Source organism: Delphinus delphis, chromosome 5 (genome assembly GCF_949987515.2).
Source record: "Delphinus delphis chromosome 5, mDelDel1.2, whole genome shotgun sequence".
Taxonomy (NCBI): domain Eukaryota; kingdom Metazoa; phylum Chordata; class Mammalia; order Artiodactyla; family Delphinidae; genus Delphinus; species Delphinus delphis.
The window spans coordinates 134,494,838-134,510,035 of record NC_082687.1 but is presented as its reverse complement, the minus strand read 5'-3'; the positions used below and the strand labels follow the sequence as shown (position 1 = coordinate 134,510,035).

The window sequence follows — 15,198 nt, the reverse complement described above, 5'->3', positions numbered from 1 at the left end:
CTATTAGCTTTTGTCTGCTTCTCTGCACATATCATGTTGTCTATTACAAGTGAAAACTAAACTGTAGTCATTCATTTTTTTTTTACCAGAATATTCTATTCTAGAAATAATCTGCACAAACAAGTATTTTAATCTACTTTTAACCTAAAAGAATCATGTCTTGAACATTTCAGGTTTCTAACACAATAAAGCATTTAAAAATATATATCCTTTGTCAATTTATATAAAAACATATACTTCTGTGTTCGTTCATACTATATCCATTCCAGAAAGGATTTAGGATAGAAATCTAAAAGAAAACAAACAAATCAGTGAATTTGCCACATTATCAGATTTTTATTCTCATAAGATTCTTTACAGACTTTTAAAAAAAGTGTTTTGTGAGTTTCATAAGAATGTAGTGTATTTACATTATATCAAAATTGCATTTTGTTTTCTAATTCACTTCTTTTTTTATTAAGATTTTTTTTGATGTGGACTTTTTTTTTTTTTAAAGTCTTTATTGAATGTGCTACAACACTGCCTCTGCTTTATGCCTTTGCTTCCTGGCCGCGAGGCCTGTGGGATCCTAGCACCCCTGACCAGGGATCGAACCCACACCCCCTGCACTGGAAGGCGAAGTCTCAACCACTGGACTGCCAGGGAAGTCCCTCTAATTCACTTTTAAACAAATTTATTCTAGTTCAAACATTTGATTACCTACTGTATACAGAAGAAAGGGGACTTCAGAGCAGGTAAAACTTTGTTTCCATTTTTTATTTTTTCTTTGTTATATTCTAAACACATGCAGTATGGGTAAAAGTATATTAAGACCAATTTCAAGGTCACTTTCCTTACTCGGCTGCAAAACTATTATTGTCACATAGAAACTAAAGTCAGCTGACCTTCCTATGCACATATGGAAATCTACTTGTTAACAATTCCTAATTTTAATTTCATCTGCAACTAAGTCCACCCTAAGTATCATTAACTGTAGAAACAGCACTTTTTCCAAAAGCAATAAATAACATGAAATAATTTACCTACAACATGTGTAGGTACCTACAATATGTGTAGCCACCTAACAATTACTACAACTCCTTTTACCTAACAAAGAACTAGGCAGGTGTGGTTTAAGTGCCGTGGAAAAAAAAAAGTTTCAGGACTTCCCTGGTGGTGCAGTGGTTAAGAACCCGTCTGCCCATGCAGGGGACACGGGTTCGAGCCCTGGTCCGGGAAGATCCCACATGCCGCGGAGCAACTAAGCCCATGCGCCACAACTACTGAGCCTGCGCTCTAGAGCCCGTGAGCCACAACTACTGAGCCCTCGTGCCACAACTACTGAAGCCCGCACGCCTAGAGCCCGTGCTCCGCAACAAGAGAAGCCACCGCAATGAGAAGCCCGCGCACCGCAACGAAGAGCAGCCCCCGCTCGCCGCAACTAGAGAAAGCCCGCGTGCAGCAACGAAGACCCAACGCAGCCGAAAAAAAGTTGCATTCCTGACCCTTACACTAGCTGTTAGCCTTAATCTCAGGGTGTTCCTTAATCTTGAGACTAAATTAAATGAATTAAAATTAAGAATTCAATTTCTCAATCACACTAGCCATATTTCAAGTGTACAAGAGCCACATGTGGCTAACGGCTATCATAATGGAGAGAACAACTACTCCTTTAAAAGTTGTAAAAGTAAATAAATTGCTGTGGTAGAAAGGTGCTATAGTCCTACCTACACTCCAATTAGTCTTGAAACCAAAAAAAATGGCAATAAGGACTTCAAAGTAACTAAGAGTTAACACCGTATTGGATGCAACTTTCCTATATGTTTCCACACGAACTGACTAAATCTGTAGGCATATGGATATTTTTGTAAAATCAAAGTTAGTTCAGCATGGGTTACTTTCCTTTCTCTAGAAAACCCGGATCCTCAGAGCTGTTACACGTTTCAAACAAATGAGATACATTTAAATTACAAGAGGAAAGAACTAACACTTTCGTACACACACTCCAAATTTGAAGTCTTAAGTCTAGGAAATGCAGTTAATCCTTTCATAAAGAAGTGTCTGCACGAAAGTGGCAACCCACACACTAGATGCCAAACAAAAAACGTGCTACAAAGTATTAATTATAGCACCAAAGCTACAAAGCAGATGTTACAGTGTAAACAGCCCCTCCAAACATCATCGCATTTACGGCTATTAAAAAAAAAAAATGCAAACGGCAAAGTGAAATGCAGGGAATTATCGAGCCTGAGCTAGCGTCAAAAAGATCCATTTCACAAGTCCTTATATCCTCTTTTCTCTGCTAATCACTTCTTGCGTCAGTGTTGATACACTTCGGTCTACAAGAAAATCTGTGTCCAGAACTTCTCCGCTGAAAGCTCTTAACTTTCCACTTCCTACTGGACCGCCCCCTCGCAATGGGCCCCACCTCCCAAGGAGGGTGATGTTTCCCGCTCGGAAGCTAAGAAATAGATGTCTCTCCCCTACTCCTGAAAGGAGGTAAAGAGGCCGAGAAGCTGCAGATCTCAGCATTCCTACTGACTCCATCGAGGCTGTCGTTTAGAAGCCTTCCTCTCCTCTTCTGAACGCCTTTCTTCCTTCCCTCCTCCCAGGTCATTCAGTGACCCCGAGCCGGGCGGGGACAGGTGACTCCCAAGAGGAGAGGAAGAGGGAGGGACGGACGATGGAGGGAGAGCCGCGCTTGGGCAATGAATGAGCTGTGCCGCATCCGCACCACCTGTTCCTTCCAAGGGTGCCACCCCGGCCTGCCGGCAGGCTTCCCAAACCACCCGGGCCACCGCTCCTACCCGTGTCGCCCGCTTCCCCGCTGAAGGCCAGGCCTCTGTCCCCTTCGCTCAGGGCGCATGAAAACCGGCCGCTTCGAAGCCAGGAGAATGGGGCCTACTCCGGAACAACGGCCTCCGGAGCGTGGGGACGGGAGGAGGAAGCCCGTGGCCCCTGGCGCGCGGGCCCAAGTGAGAACCCCGAGGAGGGGACGAGGCATTGCATTCGGCCTGACTAGGAGCACGAAGGCGGGGTCCCGGGCGGCGGTGGCCGGGTGCCCCTGGACCGAGGTTAGGGGTGACAGGCCCGTGCACCGGCTAAATCCTCCTCACTGCTGGTCCGGAACCTCCCACTTACCAAGATCCGCTTGAAGAGCGCGTTCTCCTTGGGCGGGAGGCTCACGGCCGGCATCGTTCCGGCTCCTCCCGCTGCTCCCGCCACCGCCGGGCTCGGTCAGTCTGTTTGTCCGACCGCCGCCGCCGCCGCCGCCGTCGTTCCCTGGCTGCTTCAGCCTTGATTGCCCCGATCCACCGCCGCCACCGGGCCTCGGGTGTCACCGCGTCGCCCAACCCAGACACCCCCTTCCCCTCGTAGTCTTTTTTCCCTTCTCACTTAACACTGCCGCCGCCTCCCCCCCCCCACGGGTCTCCGTCGGCGGTTCACGTGGTAACTGAACAGACCGACAGAAGGCAGCCAAAATGGCGGACGTGGAGAGCTTTCCCACCCGGGTCACACCTCCTAACACGCAGGCGCGATGACCTCCTTTCCCCACCTCCTCAGTCCTGGAGCTTGCTGGGAAACCTGGAGGCCCGCCCAGGTCCGCGCAGGCCGCGAGGGTCGCGGCAGGCCCCGCCCATCCTTTCGGTTTCTTGTCTCCGAGGCGCCGGGGGAGCGAGGGGAGAGTGGCTAACTGCGGTTCCGACCCCCTCCGCATCAAAAGTAGCGATCCCACTACTTTTTGCTAGATTGGCTTTTCATTCATTGGGTAGACTCTTCCAGTCTGTATAATCATAGTTTGAGCCTAAAGTGCTAAAATCCCGGTGTCCAAAAAGGTGTGTTTGATCGTGGACCAAGTGCCTAATTAAGCAGCAGAGGCGGAGGGGAAATGAAAGTTTCACCACAGTGGGGACTTGTAAATAGATCCAGAGAGGATGGGGCTTACCGGAGTCTGAAAAGCGTGAAAGAGTTAGCCAAGTAAATGGGCCTGGCTGGGGCATCAGTGATTTACTTTTATTACTTTAAGAGGACCCTGGAAAGGTAGTCAGCCAGATCCGAAGTACCGTGTTTGCACTGCCAAAGAAACATCTGAAGGTTAAAGTGTGTGTTTTTATTTCATCGCCGAGTTCATGCAATGCAGTGTTGAGGACTGTATGACTCACCTTGGGTTGTGAAGAATTCAAGGTCACTGACTCCCCTGGAACTGGCTTCAAGCTAGTGCTTAGTACTATGACTCTCCGTCATTAGAAATCCTTAAATCTTAGGAAGCCGAAGAGTATCTGGCAAGGATACTAGAGAACTACTGCAGTAAGCAAGGTCAGACTGATACCTAATAGAGTCTCTTCAAGCCATTTCACTAAAACTCGACAGTAAAACTATTTTAAAAGTGGCATTCTGTTGATGACTACAAATTTTCACATCGTATGAGCCATTTTTATCCTTGATTGTTTTTGATTATCTCTCTCCAGATCCTGAATTCCATCAGTAGTCGCATTCTGTGCATCATGAATCATTATACAATATATGCAGTAGCTTTGATTTTTTAATCATAGTTACACAGATGTTTTACTGTTTTCGGCTTGCTCTTTAATCCTCCATGGAAGGTGTGAGTTGAGTAAGATGTTTCCCAGTGGAAAAATCTGCGACTAATACTTGGGTTTTCTAGCTGCTATCTTGCACGCCCTCTCCTTTTGCCTGGGGCATAAGTAAGATTTTAGAAGTCAGATCCTGGAATTTCTTCAAATTCTGTGATGTCTCTTTAAAAGTTTCATTCAGAAAATTGTATGTACAAGAAACCATTTTTGAGTTTCGAAATACGGCCAGTTTTTTTAACTTTAGCTTTAAAAAAAAAAAAACTAAGAACAAATTTAGAATTCATAAAACGGCTGTTATTTACTAGTAACCTTCAAACTTCACCGCCCCCAACAGGTCTTTCAACTATCTGAACTATTAAAAAGTAGAAAAATTGTCTCACTTAAGGTGATAATTTTAGCTTAGCTACTAACTTGGGTTTCCAAATCTCTAGCTTCATATCCAAAAGTCCTTCTGGCAATATTATTTGCTATGTTTTTCTAAATTTCTCCTGTAAATAATATTCTGTTTTCACCTTGGGGGAAGAAAATTTCCGGTCTTTGAAACAAATTGTAGTTTCTACCAGAAGCTGAGTAACTGAATAGATGAGCTAGCAAGATAGTTTGGCAAATATGTTCCTTTTGGCTAATGACAAATAAATAACAATCTTTAAGACTCAATGAATACTAGTCTGATTCAACATTTATGTGAGTTATAAACATCCTAGTTAAAATGCACCTACAGATAGTTGGACCACACAGTCAGTGATTTGATAGCCTGAACTCAATAAAATGTCTACTCTGATAGGTACCACTATTTGACAAATAGCGAGCCCATTTAACGGCTTATGCTTTGAATGACAGCTATGCAGGGAGTTAACATATCCAAGGCTAGGTGTGATGATGGTGATGGTGGTGGTGGTAGTTATTTCATTCATCTTACACCATGTGTTTGCATATCACTTTTGTGATAAATTCACCATAAATAAAGAAATAACTTTGCAAACTTTAATTCTACAAAAGGGGTACACAGAGTGAAATTCCTCCATCTTCATATATGTAAGAGGTTCTCTATTGACACTTCTACATCTTTACATATTTACATTTTCTAGAAACAAACATAAAAGAAATCTATGTATTTGCCACCCAGATTTACAAAATGTTAACCTTTTGTGATTGCTTTTTTTTTTAAATGAAAACTTTCAGATACAGCTATCCCTCTCCAGATTTGAATTTGATGTATAGTATTCTCATGCTTCATAAATCAGTAAACATGTAGGAAGCACTTTTACCTTTTATACTGTTTTCAACTCTGGCTTTACTTTAACCCTTCCCCGGGAGATGTGAGTTGAGTAAGATGTTTCCCAGTGGAAAAATCTGGGACTAAAAATTTGATTTTCCAGCAACATGGATGGACATGGAGATTATCATACTAAGTGAAATAAGTCAGAGAAAGACAAGTATCATATGATATGCCTTATATGTGGAATATTAAAAAAATTATACAAATGAACTTACTTACAAAACAGAAACAGACTCACAGATTTAGAGAACGAACTTAACTACGGTTACCAGGGAGGAAGGGTGGGGGGCAGGGATAGACTGGAAATTTGGGATTGACATGTATATATACGCTATATTTAAAACAGATAACCAGGGCTTCCCTGGTGGCACAGTGGTTAAGAATCTGCCTGCCTATGCAGGGAACACGGGTTTGAGCCCTGGTCGGGGAAGATCCCACATGCCGCGGAGCAACTAAGCCCGTGAGCCACAACTACTGAAGCCTGCATGCCTGGAGTCCGTGCTCTGCAACAAGAGAAGCCACCGCAATGAGAAGCCCGCGCACCACAATGAAGAGTAGCCCCCGCTCGCCGCAGCTAGAGAAAGCCCGTGCGCAGCAAGGAAGATCCAGCGCAGCCAAAAATAAATAAAATAAGTAAATTTATTTTTTAAAAAATAAATAAATAAAATAAAATAGATAACCAACAAGGACCTACTGTATAGCACAGGGAACTCATCTAAATATTCTGTAACCATCTAAATGGGAAAAGAATTTGAAAAAGAATAGATACATGTATATGTAAAAATAAAATAAAAATTTGATTTTCTAGCTGCTAACTAGAAAGGGGGAACCCTCTGCCTGTGTCATTAATAAGGTGTTAGCATTCAGTTTCTGGGGATGCTTAAATGAATGTCACGTAGCAACTTCTACCAAAATATCACAGCTATTAGCTCCTGGCTGAAATTGCTTCATCAGGATTCTTTTCAAGATGGAGTTTCACCTACAGCTGCCTACTCCAAGTGTAGGGTTCCATCAGCTCTAACATGCTGAGAGAAATGTGCTTATACTTCATCACTTTCCCAAAATATACACTGGTAAAAGGATACAGGGGGCAAAAGAACAAAACAGGCTTTTCCAATAGCAGTAGTGAAATTTAGTAATTTGCCTAATGGTTTTGTATGCTCTGACTAAATGTGGCTTCTGTTCCAACTTGTTGGATTCTAGCAAAAGCTGTGTCAGGATAAACTTCCAAGGGATGGGGTAGAAAGGATATACTACTGACAGGTTGCTGAGTGGACAAGAAGCCAAGAAATTGAGAACCAACAACTGACTCAGCATGTTAGTTGCGTGGTTTGCTTACTTGAGCATGAGTCCAGGAGGCTCAAACTAGGTTACAAACTATAAAGTGACTCACAGTTTAGCAATCTATGCAGCCATCAGTTGCATGTAAAAATGAACCAGAAAACACAGAACGATTATTTTACTTTTTTGGTCAATAATTTTTGGTTAACAATTTTTTTTTCAATAACATTGCTAAGGAAAGTATAGAAAGAAAAAGAGATTTGCTAACATTTATTTTGCCCTTAAAATGAACCCAGATGACATTAGGCTTAAAAGATTAAACCTAATTAAAATATGTAAAAATATACATATTTTTACATGGCCTTTAGACCTCAGTGTGAATCGAGAATTAAATGCACAAAAAATCTGGTTCAATTGTGAAAAATAAAACCTATTGGTCAGTACAATATGTTTCAAAGAGATAGGCAAAAGCAAGTTGTTTAAAACCACCAGACATGCTCTAAGCTTCCCAACGACCCTATAGCGTAGGTGTTTTGTTCCAGATATAAAACTGGAGAGATTAAGTAATTTGCCTAAAAATCATATAGCTAAAAAGAGGTGAGCACGAATGGAGCTTTGAACTTGGCACTTTGAGCCTGCTCTGCAGCTTATGGCCTCAGGGGACTGTCTAAACCTGTTGGGTGGGCTAAGTCCGAGTCCGAACTTCCCCAGCTGTGTGGTCTTGAACTGGTCGGGGCACTTCTGAAATACTAGGATTCTCTTTTCCTCACAGGGTTGTGAGACTTTACTGTGCTAGTGCGTATAAACAGACTTTGGGAACTGTTAAGAGGTCGTTTCAAATATGAGGTATATATAATATGTCACCTTGGAGGAAGAGCTTGTCTTTTGAGCTTCATCTATAAATTGAGAATGATAATCACGGCGTGTCCTGCGGCCGTTGTGAAAGTGAAATGATAGTGCATGTAAATCAAATGATGCATTAAGGCGCAGTGCCTGAAACACCGAATTCGATCAAAATGCTACTATTCAACCCTCTTCACTTGCAGTTTCCCGGCTTACGCAGGAAGATTTTGGTAACTCTCTTTGTAAATGTCCCTGGGGTGGGGGTCTGAAATAAACTCTCCGAGGACAGAGACGCGGCTAAACTACCTTTCATTTTCCCCCTTGTAATCACCTCCTTCGTAATCCCACTGTGCACATTGAGGGTTGAGACCAGAAGAGCTAGAGTACCAGGCGGTAACTCCAATTCTTGGGGTTAGCGCCCGCACGCGGCGCGGCCGCAGGGCCCGCGGTTCCGCGCCTCCGCCCGCCAGGGGGCGCTCGGCCGGACGCCGACCCCCGAGAGCGGCGGGGCTGGAGGAGGCGGAGCCCAACCCGGCAAGATGGCGCTGTCTGCCTTGTTGCGACCTTTCTCCAAGCTGCTGGCCCCGGCCAGGCTGCCGAGCGGCTGTAAGTGTCCCTCCTCGAGCAGGCCGCCCCGACCTTCCAGCCTGCGGCTCCCAGGGCGAACCCAGCCCCGAAGGGGCAGGAGGCGGCTGCGCTCCGGGCTTGTCCGGCAGTGACCTTCGCCGGCCCGCCTCCCGGAGCCCACACCTGCCTCCACCCGCGCCTCTCGGCTCCCCGTCAGCCGCTGCCCACCCTCCTCCCAGAGCCGTCCGACCCCTCGGGGTTTCGGCGAATGGACTTTGAGTCCCTTCTCCTGCAGACGCGGGAGAAGGAGACCCTCCCCGGGGCGCTTCTATCTGCCCACCCCCGAGACGTCGGAGGGTCGCCAAAGCCCGCGTACGAGGCTTTGAAGGCGCTACCCGGTCTGGCCCTGCTGGTGGCCCAGGGCGAGTTACTAGGCATCTCTGAACCTCTCTTTCTGTGGCTGTTTAAATGAGGAAGTAGAAGGGGGAATTAAAAGCGACAATACGCATGTAAATGTCAGGTTTATCCCGACAGGGTGGTAAGTTACAGATTTAGAGACCCTTTCTGTCCCCTTTCAGCTTCAGCGCGGTCAAAGTTCTACATTCGGGAACCGCCACAAGGCAGCCCTGACTGGCTGAAGGTTGGACTGACCTTGGGCACCTCCGTTTTCTTGTGGATCTATGTAAGTATATACTCCCTTAAATCGTGCTACTCCAGCACGCTGGAGAGGACAAGTACCGGTGTGAGGTTTAATGTTGCGCAGCAAATCTCCCATACCATAGGTTATTTATGTAACTGCTAATAACCTATTTCTCCAAGGACTAAAAAATATTTTCAGAGGCATCGAGAAAGTATAATGAGGCCGAAATTTCTGTCATTGTTCCTTCGCCTGGTTTTGTCGTGAATGGCAGTTTCACTACATATTAATTATCCTTTAGTTTATTTCTTAATAAAGATGGAGGCAGGTTGGGGTTTTATGAAGGCACTTTTTTCAGGTGCCATAGGGACAGATCGTAAATGAACAAGCTATACAAATTAAATCCCATTGGACTTACAAGAGATAAGATTTTAACAATGTTTGTGTAAATACATTGTTGGAAATTGTACCTAGTGTGTAGCAGCCTTTTTCTTTCTTTCTTTTTTTTTTTTGTCTTTGTTTACAGTGTGCCAAATGCTTTACCTGTAAAAACTTGTTTAATTTTTTCAACAACACTATGTGGTAGTACTATTATTATTGACCTCTTACGGATGTAGGAAACACTTGGAGAAATTAATTTGCCAAACCAAGTCCTCCCTGACTTCAGGGCTACACTGTAGACCACTGTGAAATACTGTCTCTCCATAGATAAAAATTTTAAAAGTATCTGTGTTACATTAGTACTTAAATTTTTTGTTTTGGAATTTCCTCCACTGCCGCCCACCTCCAACTCTTAGATCTCTTATTTGGGATTTTTTCCATTAAAGTGGTTCAGCTCTTTGACATGGAAAGGAGGAAGAGATGTTGAAAGTTACTTACAACTTAGTAACTAATCCTTTCAAAATAACGTTTGTTATAATGTAACTTTATACGTTCTTAAAGCTTTCCTAAAAAGAAACTTGTTGCTGAGAGCTCTGATTGATATTGGATCTTTGCAACACATGTCACCCTATATCAGCCATCGTTCTAGTTGCGTATTCTGTCAGACAGTGGTTCTGAGAAAGCGGCTGTCCTCCGTGACATCTAATTAATACATATATAGTTGGGGGTTGTGGGTTGGTCGTTCACTCACAGTATCATACTTCTGAGGTTAGAAGTATAGTACACATCCACCAACCCCATCTAATAACCAGGTTCTGCTCTGTCCTGTTGCTTTAGCCCCTCTGTGGTAAGGCTCTCCATTCCATTAATTACCCACTGAGTGAAGTAATTTATTTGCAGAAGTTGGATTTAAACTTTTAAGGGTTGCCTTCTCAAATTTATAGTATGTCAGATTGTGGTGAACAAGTACATATCATTCATAGCTTTTGGACTTTTGTATCCTTTAGCCTTTTATTTCTAACTAGAATAGTTGTAATTCTTTTAATCTATCCTTATTTCTCTTGCAAAATATAAATATCATTAGTTGATCTTCTCCTCCTCTTTAAGTTGCCAGGAAGATTGCATTTCTAATTTTAACTCTTACCTACTTCTAGCTCATCAAACAACATAATGAAGATGTTTTAGAGTATGAAAGAAGAAATGGGTTGGAATAAACTTTTGGAACACTGATACAGTAAGTATGTGATTTTCTAGGATTGAATAGACTATGCAAGTTAATTTGACCTCTTTTTAAATAATGTGTTTTGACTTTTTTCATTAGGTTTATACTTTTTAGCACCTATATTCCTGTCTGTGACAAATTTAATACCTTGGCTGAAGGATCTCTTAGCATAATCATTTTTAATCATTACACTTTGACTGTGTTCAAAGGAAGTTGTGCTTAAGAATGAAACCAAAATCATATTTCCTTAAATCTAATAGTGCTGTACACAGTGCCTTCATAGCACTTAGGACAAGTTATCATTCTTTGTGTATGTATTTCTTAATACCTGTTTGTCATATACCACACATGAGTGTAAAATTCCACGAGAACAGGGCATTCAATTGTTAAACTTCTTACTGCATGACGATTTTATTATGATTGTCATTACAACTAACACCCAGTTGGACAATTCCTGATAAAACCTAGCTGTGAATAAGATAGAATACACTGCATGGTCTGTTATTTAAAAGAGTGAGTTTATTTTATATGTATATGTGTGCCATATTTCTGAAAAATTTTTTTTTTTTTTTTTTTTTGCGGTACGCGGGCCTCTCACTGCTGTGGCCTCTCCCGTTGCAGAGTACAGGCTCCGGACGCGCAGGCTCAGCGGCCATGGTTCACGGGCCCAGCCGCTCCGCGGCATGTGGGATCTTCCCGGACCGGGGCACGAACCCGTGTCCCCTGCATCGGCAGGTGGACTCCCAACCACTGTGCCACCAGGGAAGCCCCTTCTGAAAATATTTTTAAAGAAATCCTATATTAATCCTTTTGTAAAATGAAAAATCATCCTTATAAATCTCAGCTTTCTTGGATTAGGTTGATTAAAGTAGATAACTTATATGTGCTGGAGAATAAAATAGTAATCACAGATGTACATTTTGTTCTATTATTATCACCTTGCGCATTTCACTACTTCAGTCAATCAAGAGATAAAAATGAAATAGTTTTTTAAATCAAAACCAGATGCTTTTGCTACTCCTGTAGTTAAGATTTAAAAAAAAATTTTTTTTTGCTAAAATTTAGATAAAATGAGGAGTTGATATTCTTTGTGGATTTGTTTTTTTAGACTTCCCCTGACACTTTAAGGTGCATTGTTCAGAATGGTCTAATTTTAATATTACTTCTGCTGGTTAATGCTACAGTTTTCTTTTTTTTCCATTATAGGTATTAGTGTTTATAGCAGTTCCTCTGGATTCACCAATCTGTTGAGCTGTAAACTGAGCGAAAGAGTTACATGTGAACATATGTCAAGTCAGCATTTGTGTTTCACATAATTAAATTAAAAAATACTTCTGTATTCTTCAGATTATGTACATTGTGACAATGTATAAAATGTCAATTCTAACGTAAATTACTAGAAGTATTTTAATGTGGAAAGTGCCGTTTGTTAATTGGGTCATTGGTAAGAAAACTTTTTAAGGATATAGATTTAAAAAAAAATCACTGCTGAGGATTTAGTCCTTCTATCAACTTGTGATTTCTAATCAGAACACTTATTTAGTGATTAGGATGATAGAACTACTCCTACTCTATTATTTAAAATACAAAAGAACCCAAATACTATTTTCTTCTTACCAGAGTTTCTTCTGACTCCATTTCCTTGAGTTTGAATGAGTTTCATTTGGGTGACTGTTTTTAACACCGGTATGGCCACAGTTGGCTCTTTTTGCTCATATGACTTTCATCCAATGAATAACAGACTATTCAAAAAAAGGAGTTGGTGAGAGCTCATAGAGACAAATGAAAAAACACTTCATTTATCCCTCATTTAAACCCTTTCTTTTTTGTACATCAGTTAACACCTATTTATATGCCACTTCATTAACATATAATTTAAACACTTAATGTATTAATACTGTACATTTGAAAGTGTATTATTTGTATCTCCATTCTGATGTTAAATAGAAAGTTTCATTGCCTTATAAATGGCTTTGTTTGTGTTTCGGGCTCTGGCCAACACTTATCACGGCCCAATACCTTTGGAAGTCACTTCTGAACATAAAGTCACAGTTACCTTATCTCAGAATAAGTATTTAATCCAAATTCAGTGAAAGACCAGATAAAACAGTAACTATTAACTTTTGTCAATTCGGAGTCCTAGGTGGTAGAACTGGAAAGGACCTTAGGGGGTTATATAGACCAATTCCATAATTTTACAAATGCAAAAACCAGAGGTAAAGAGTCATTTGCCCAGTATCACTGGAAAGTAGAATGATGGACTCTTAAAGATGACCATGTCCTATTCCCCAGAATTTGTATATATGTTAGGTTAGGTTAGGCAAAGGGGAATTAAGGTTGCAGATGGAGTTAAGTGTGCTAATCAGCTGACATTGAGATGGAGAGATTATCCTGGATTATCTGGTTGGCCTCATGTAATCACAAGGGTCCTTAGAAGTGGAAGAGGGAGGCACCAGTATGTGTCAGAGTGGTGTGATATGAGGAAGGTTCAGCTGGCCATTGCTAGCTTTGAAGATGAAAGAGGGCCAAGAGCCAAGGGACAGAGAAGTCAAAGAAATTCTACCCTGGAGCCTCCGGAAAGGAACAGCCTTGCTGACACCTTAACTTCAGCCCAGTGAGACCCATGTCGGATTTCTCATCTACAAAAATGTAAGATAATAAATTTGTGTTGTTTTAAACCACTAAGTTTGTTATAGCAGCAGTAGGAAACTAATACTGTCACATGGTAATGGACCAAGAAGTCAGGTATCAACTCCCAGTTCAAGGAACTTTACCCTAAAAGAGACACTTAAAATTCACATCCCTAAAGGGAACAGAAAACTCTAAGACACTTGAAATTCTGGAAACTGATAACCTTAGTTGGAAATAAAATACAGCTTTAACAAGCAAGATTTACTGTATGTCAGGCCTTGAAAATAAAGCTGCCCTGTGTGGACTTTCTTCTTGATCGTGCCTGTAACTCCAGGGGGAGCCATTCATGAAGACTAGGGCTGTCCTAAAGAACTTTCTGCGGTGATGGACATGTTCTGCCTGTGCTAGCCAGCGTAGTGGCCACTACTCCCATGTGGCTACTGAGCATTTGGAATGCGATTAATGTGACTGCATTTTTTTTTAGTTTTATTTCCTTTTCATTAAATAGCCACATGGGGCTGGTGGCTGCCGTATTGGACAGTACAGATGCAGATTACTCTTGACTAACACCTCCTAGAGTTGTGCCACACAGGGGCGCTGGTGAGAGGTGCTTTCTAAACTAAATATTGAAACCTAACTCAAATTACATTAAACTAAAAGAAGGTTATGAGGATACAGAGTGACTCACAGACTGCCGTAACAGGCATGCACCTGAGCCCAGGAATGATTGGGGCCTGGCATTCAAATGTTATCCCGACTTTTGCTCTGGGCTCTGCTTCCTGCCTATGTGCTTTATTTCCCTTGCACACAGACCGTCTCTTCCCCAGCCCACATTGTAAAGAGAGGGCTACAGTCAGTAGTCTCTTAAACTGAGATGTTTTAGCTGGACTGAACAAGAATCGTTCTGATACACAACTCCTGAGAAGAACTTGGTCAAGTGATGGTTCCTTTAGCAATAATGTAAAAGAATTTCCATAAAAAGGAAGATAACAGACAAATTCATATGTCAAATGTTGTCAAGTTTTTTATTAGATCAAAATCGGACCTTTTTTTTCAGATTCAGTGTCTGTGAGATAGTCATTAAATTAGTTTCTTAAGTTGCCGTAGGAAAAAAAACCAAGCTATAGGAGCTCAGTTTTAAGTATAAGAAGTTGTTATGGGTTAAATTTTGGTCCCCAAAAAGATATGTTGAAGTCCTAGCCCCCATTATCTCAGAATGTAACCTTATTTGGAAATAGGGTATTTGCAGATATAATTAGTTAAAATGAGTATACTGGAGTAGAGTGGGCCCTTAGCCCACTGTGACTTGTATGTTTCTAAGGAGAAGAGACACAGACACACAGGGAGAAGACAGGAATGATGGAGGCAGGGACTGGAGTGATGCATGTGGAAAGCAAGGATTACCGGTAAACGTCAGAAGCTGGAAGGGTTCTTGCCTGCATGTTTCACACCTTGACTTCAGACTTCTAACCTCCAGAACTGTGAGAGAATAAAGTTTGTTGTTTTAAGCCATCCAAGTCTGTAGTAATTTGTTATGGTAGCCTTAGGAAAATATGGAAGGGGTAGGGAATGTCATGTTTATTTTACTACAGAAGAGAAAGTGAATCGATGGGAAGAGTACTGAGGAACCTCCAAGAATTGTTTAAGAATTTATCATCTTGATTGTCCTTTCTCCTTCATTTTATCGAAATATTTTAGGCCATCAAAAGCGTGCATACCAAATGTAAAACAGATAGCTAGTGGGAAGCAGCCACGTAGCACAGGGAGATCAGCTCAGTGCTTT

General features: G+C 41.9%; 2 protein-coding genes across 5 annotated transcripts in view; one reads left to right on the top strand and one right to left on the bottom strand.

The window, feature by feature from the left end:
* Window positions 1-3,451, bottom strand: part of NAA15 (N-alpha-acetyltransferase 15, NatA auxiliary subunit) — a 77,518-nt gene extending 74,067 nt beyond the window's left edge. The window contains exon 1 of one of the 2 annotated variants that reach the window (XM_060013016.1): window positions 3,121-3,451. In XM_060013016.1, coding sequence (XP_059868999.1) covers window positions 3,121-3,174 — 54 coding nt within the window. In that variant the 5' untranslated portion in view covers window positions 3,175-3,451. The remainder of the gene's footprint in view (window positions 1-3,120) is intronic. The other variant, XM_060013014.1, reaches the window with a different exon arrangement.
* Window positions 3,452-8,464: 5,013 nt separating this feature from the next.
* NDUFC1 (NADH:ubiquinone oxidoreductase subunit C1) lies at window positions 8,465-14,927 on the top strand. Of its 3 annotated transcripts, none has more exons than XM_060013011.1 (4): window positions 8,465-8,583; window positions 9,123-9,226; window positions 10,717-10,796; window positions 11,991-14,927. In XM_060013011.1, the coding sequence occupies exons 1-3, from the start codon at window positions 8,517-8,519 to the stop codon at window positions 10,774-10,776; spliced, it is 231 nt and encodes a 76-aa protein (XP_059868994.1). In that variant the 5' UTR covers window positions 8,465-8,516; the 3' UTR covers window positions 10,777-10,796; window positions 11,991-14,927. The 3 variants fall into 3 exon arrangements, with proteins under 3 accessions (XP_059868994.1, XP_059868996.1, XP_059868995.1); XM_060013013.2 differs by lacking the exon at window positions 11,991-14,927 and adding an exon at window positions 11,406-11,978 and having other exon boundaries at window positions 10,717-10,800; XM_060013012.2 differs by lacking the exon at window positions 11,991-14,927 and adding an exon at window positions 11,406-11,977.
* The last annotated feature ends 271 nt before the right edge of the window (window positions 14,928-15,198 follow it).

Coding starts and splice junctions, on each gene's coding strand:
- NDUFC1 (XM_060013011.1), top strand. CDS start 8,517: ATGGCGCTGTCTGCCTTGTTGCGACCTTTCTCCAAGCTGCTGGCCCCG. Junction 8,584..9,122: donor GGCCAGGCTGCCGAGCGGCT/GTAAGTGTCCCT, acceptor GTCCCCTTTCAG/CTTCAGCGCGGTCAAAGTTC. Junction 9,227..10,716: donor CCGTTTTCTTGTGGATCTAT/GTAAGTATATAC, acceptor ACCTACTTCTAG/CTCATCAAACAACATAATGA.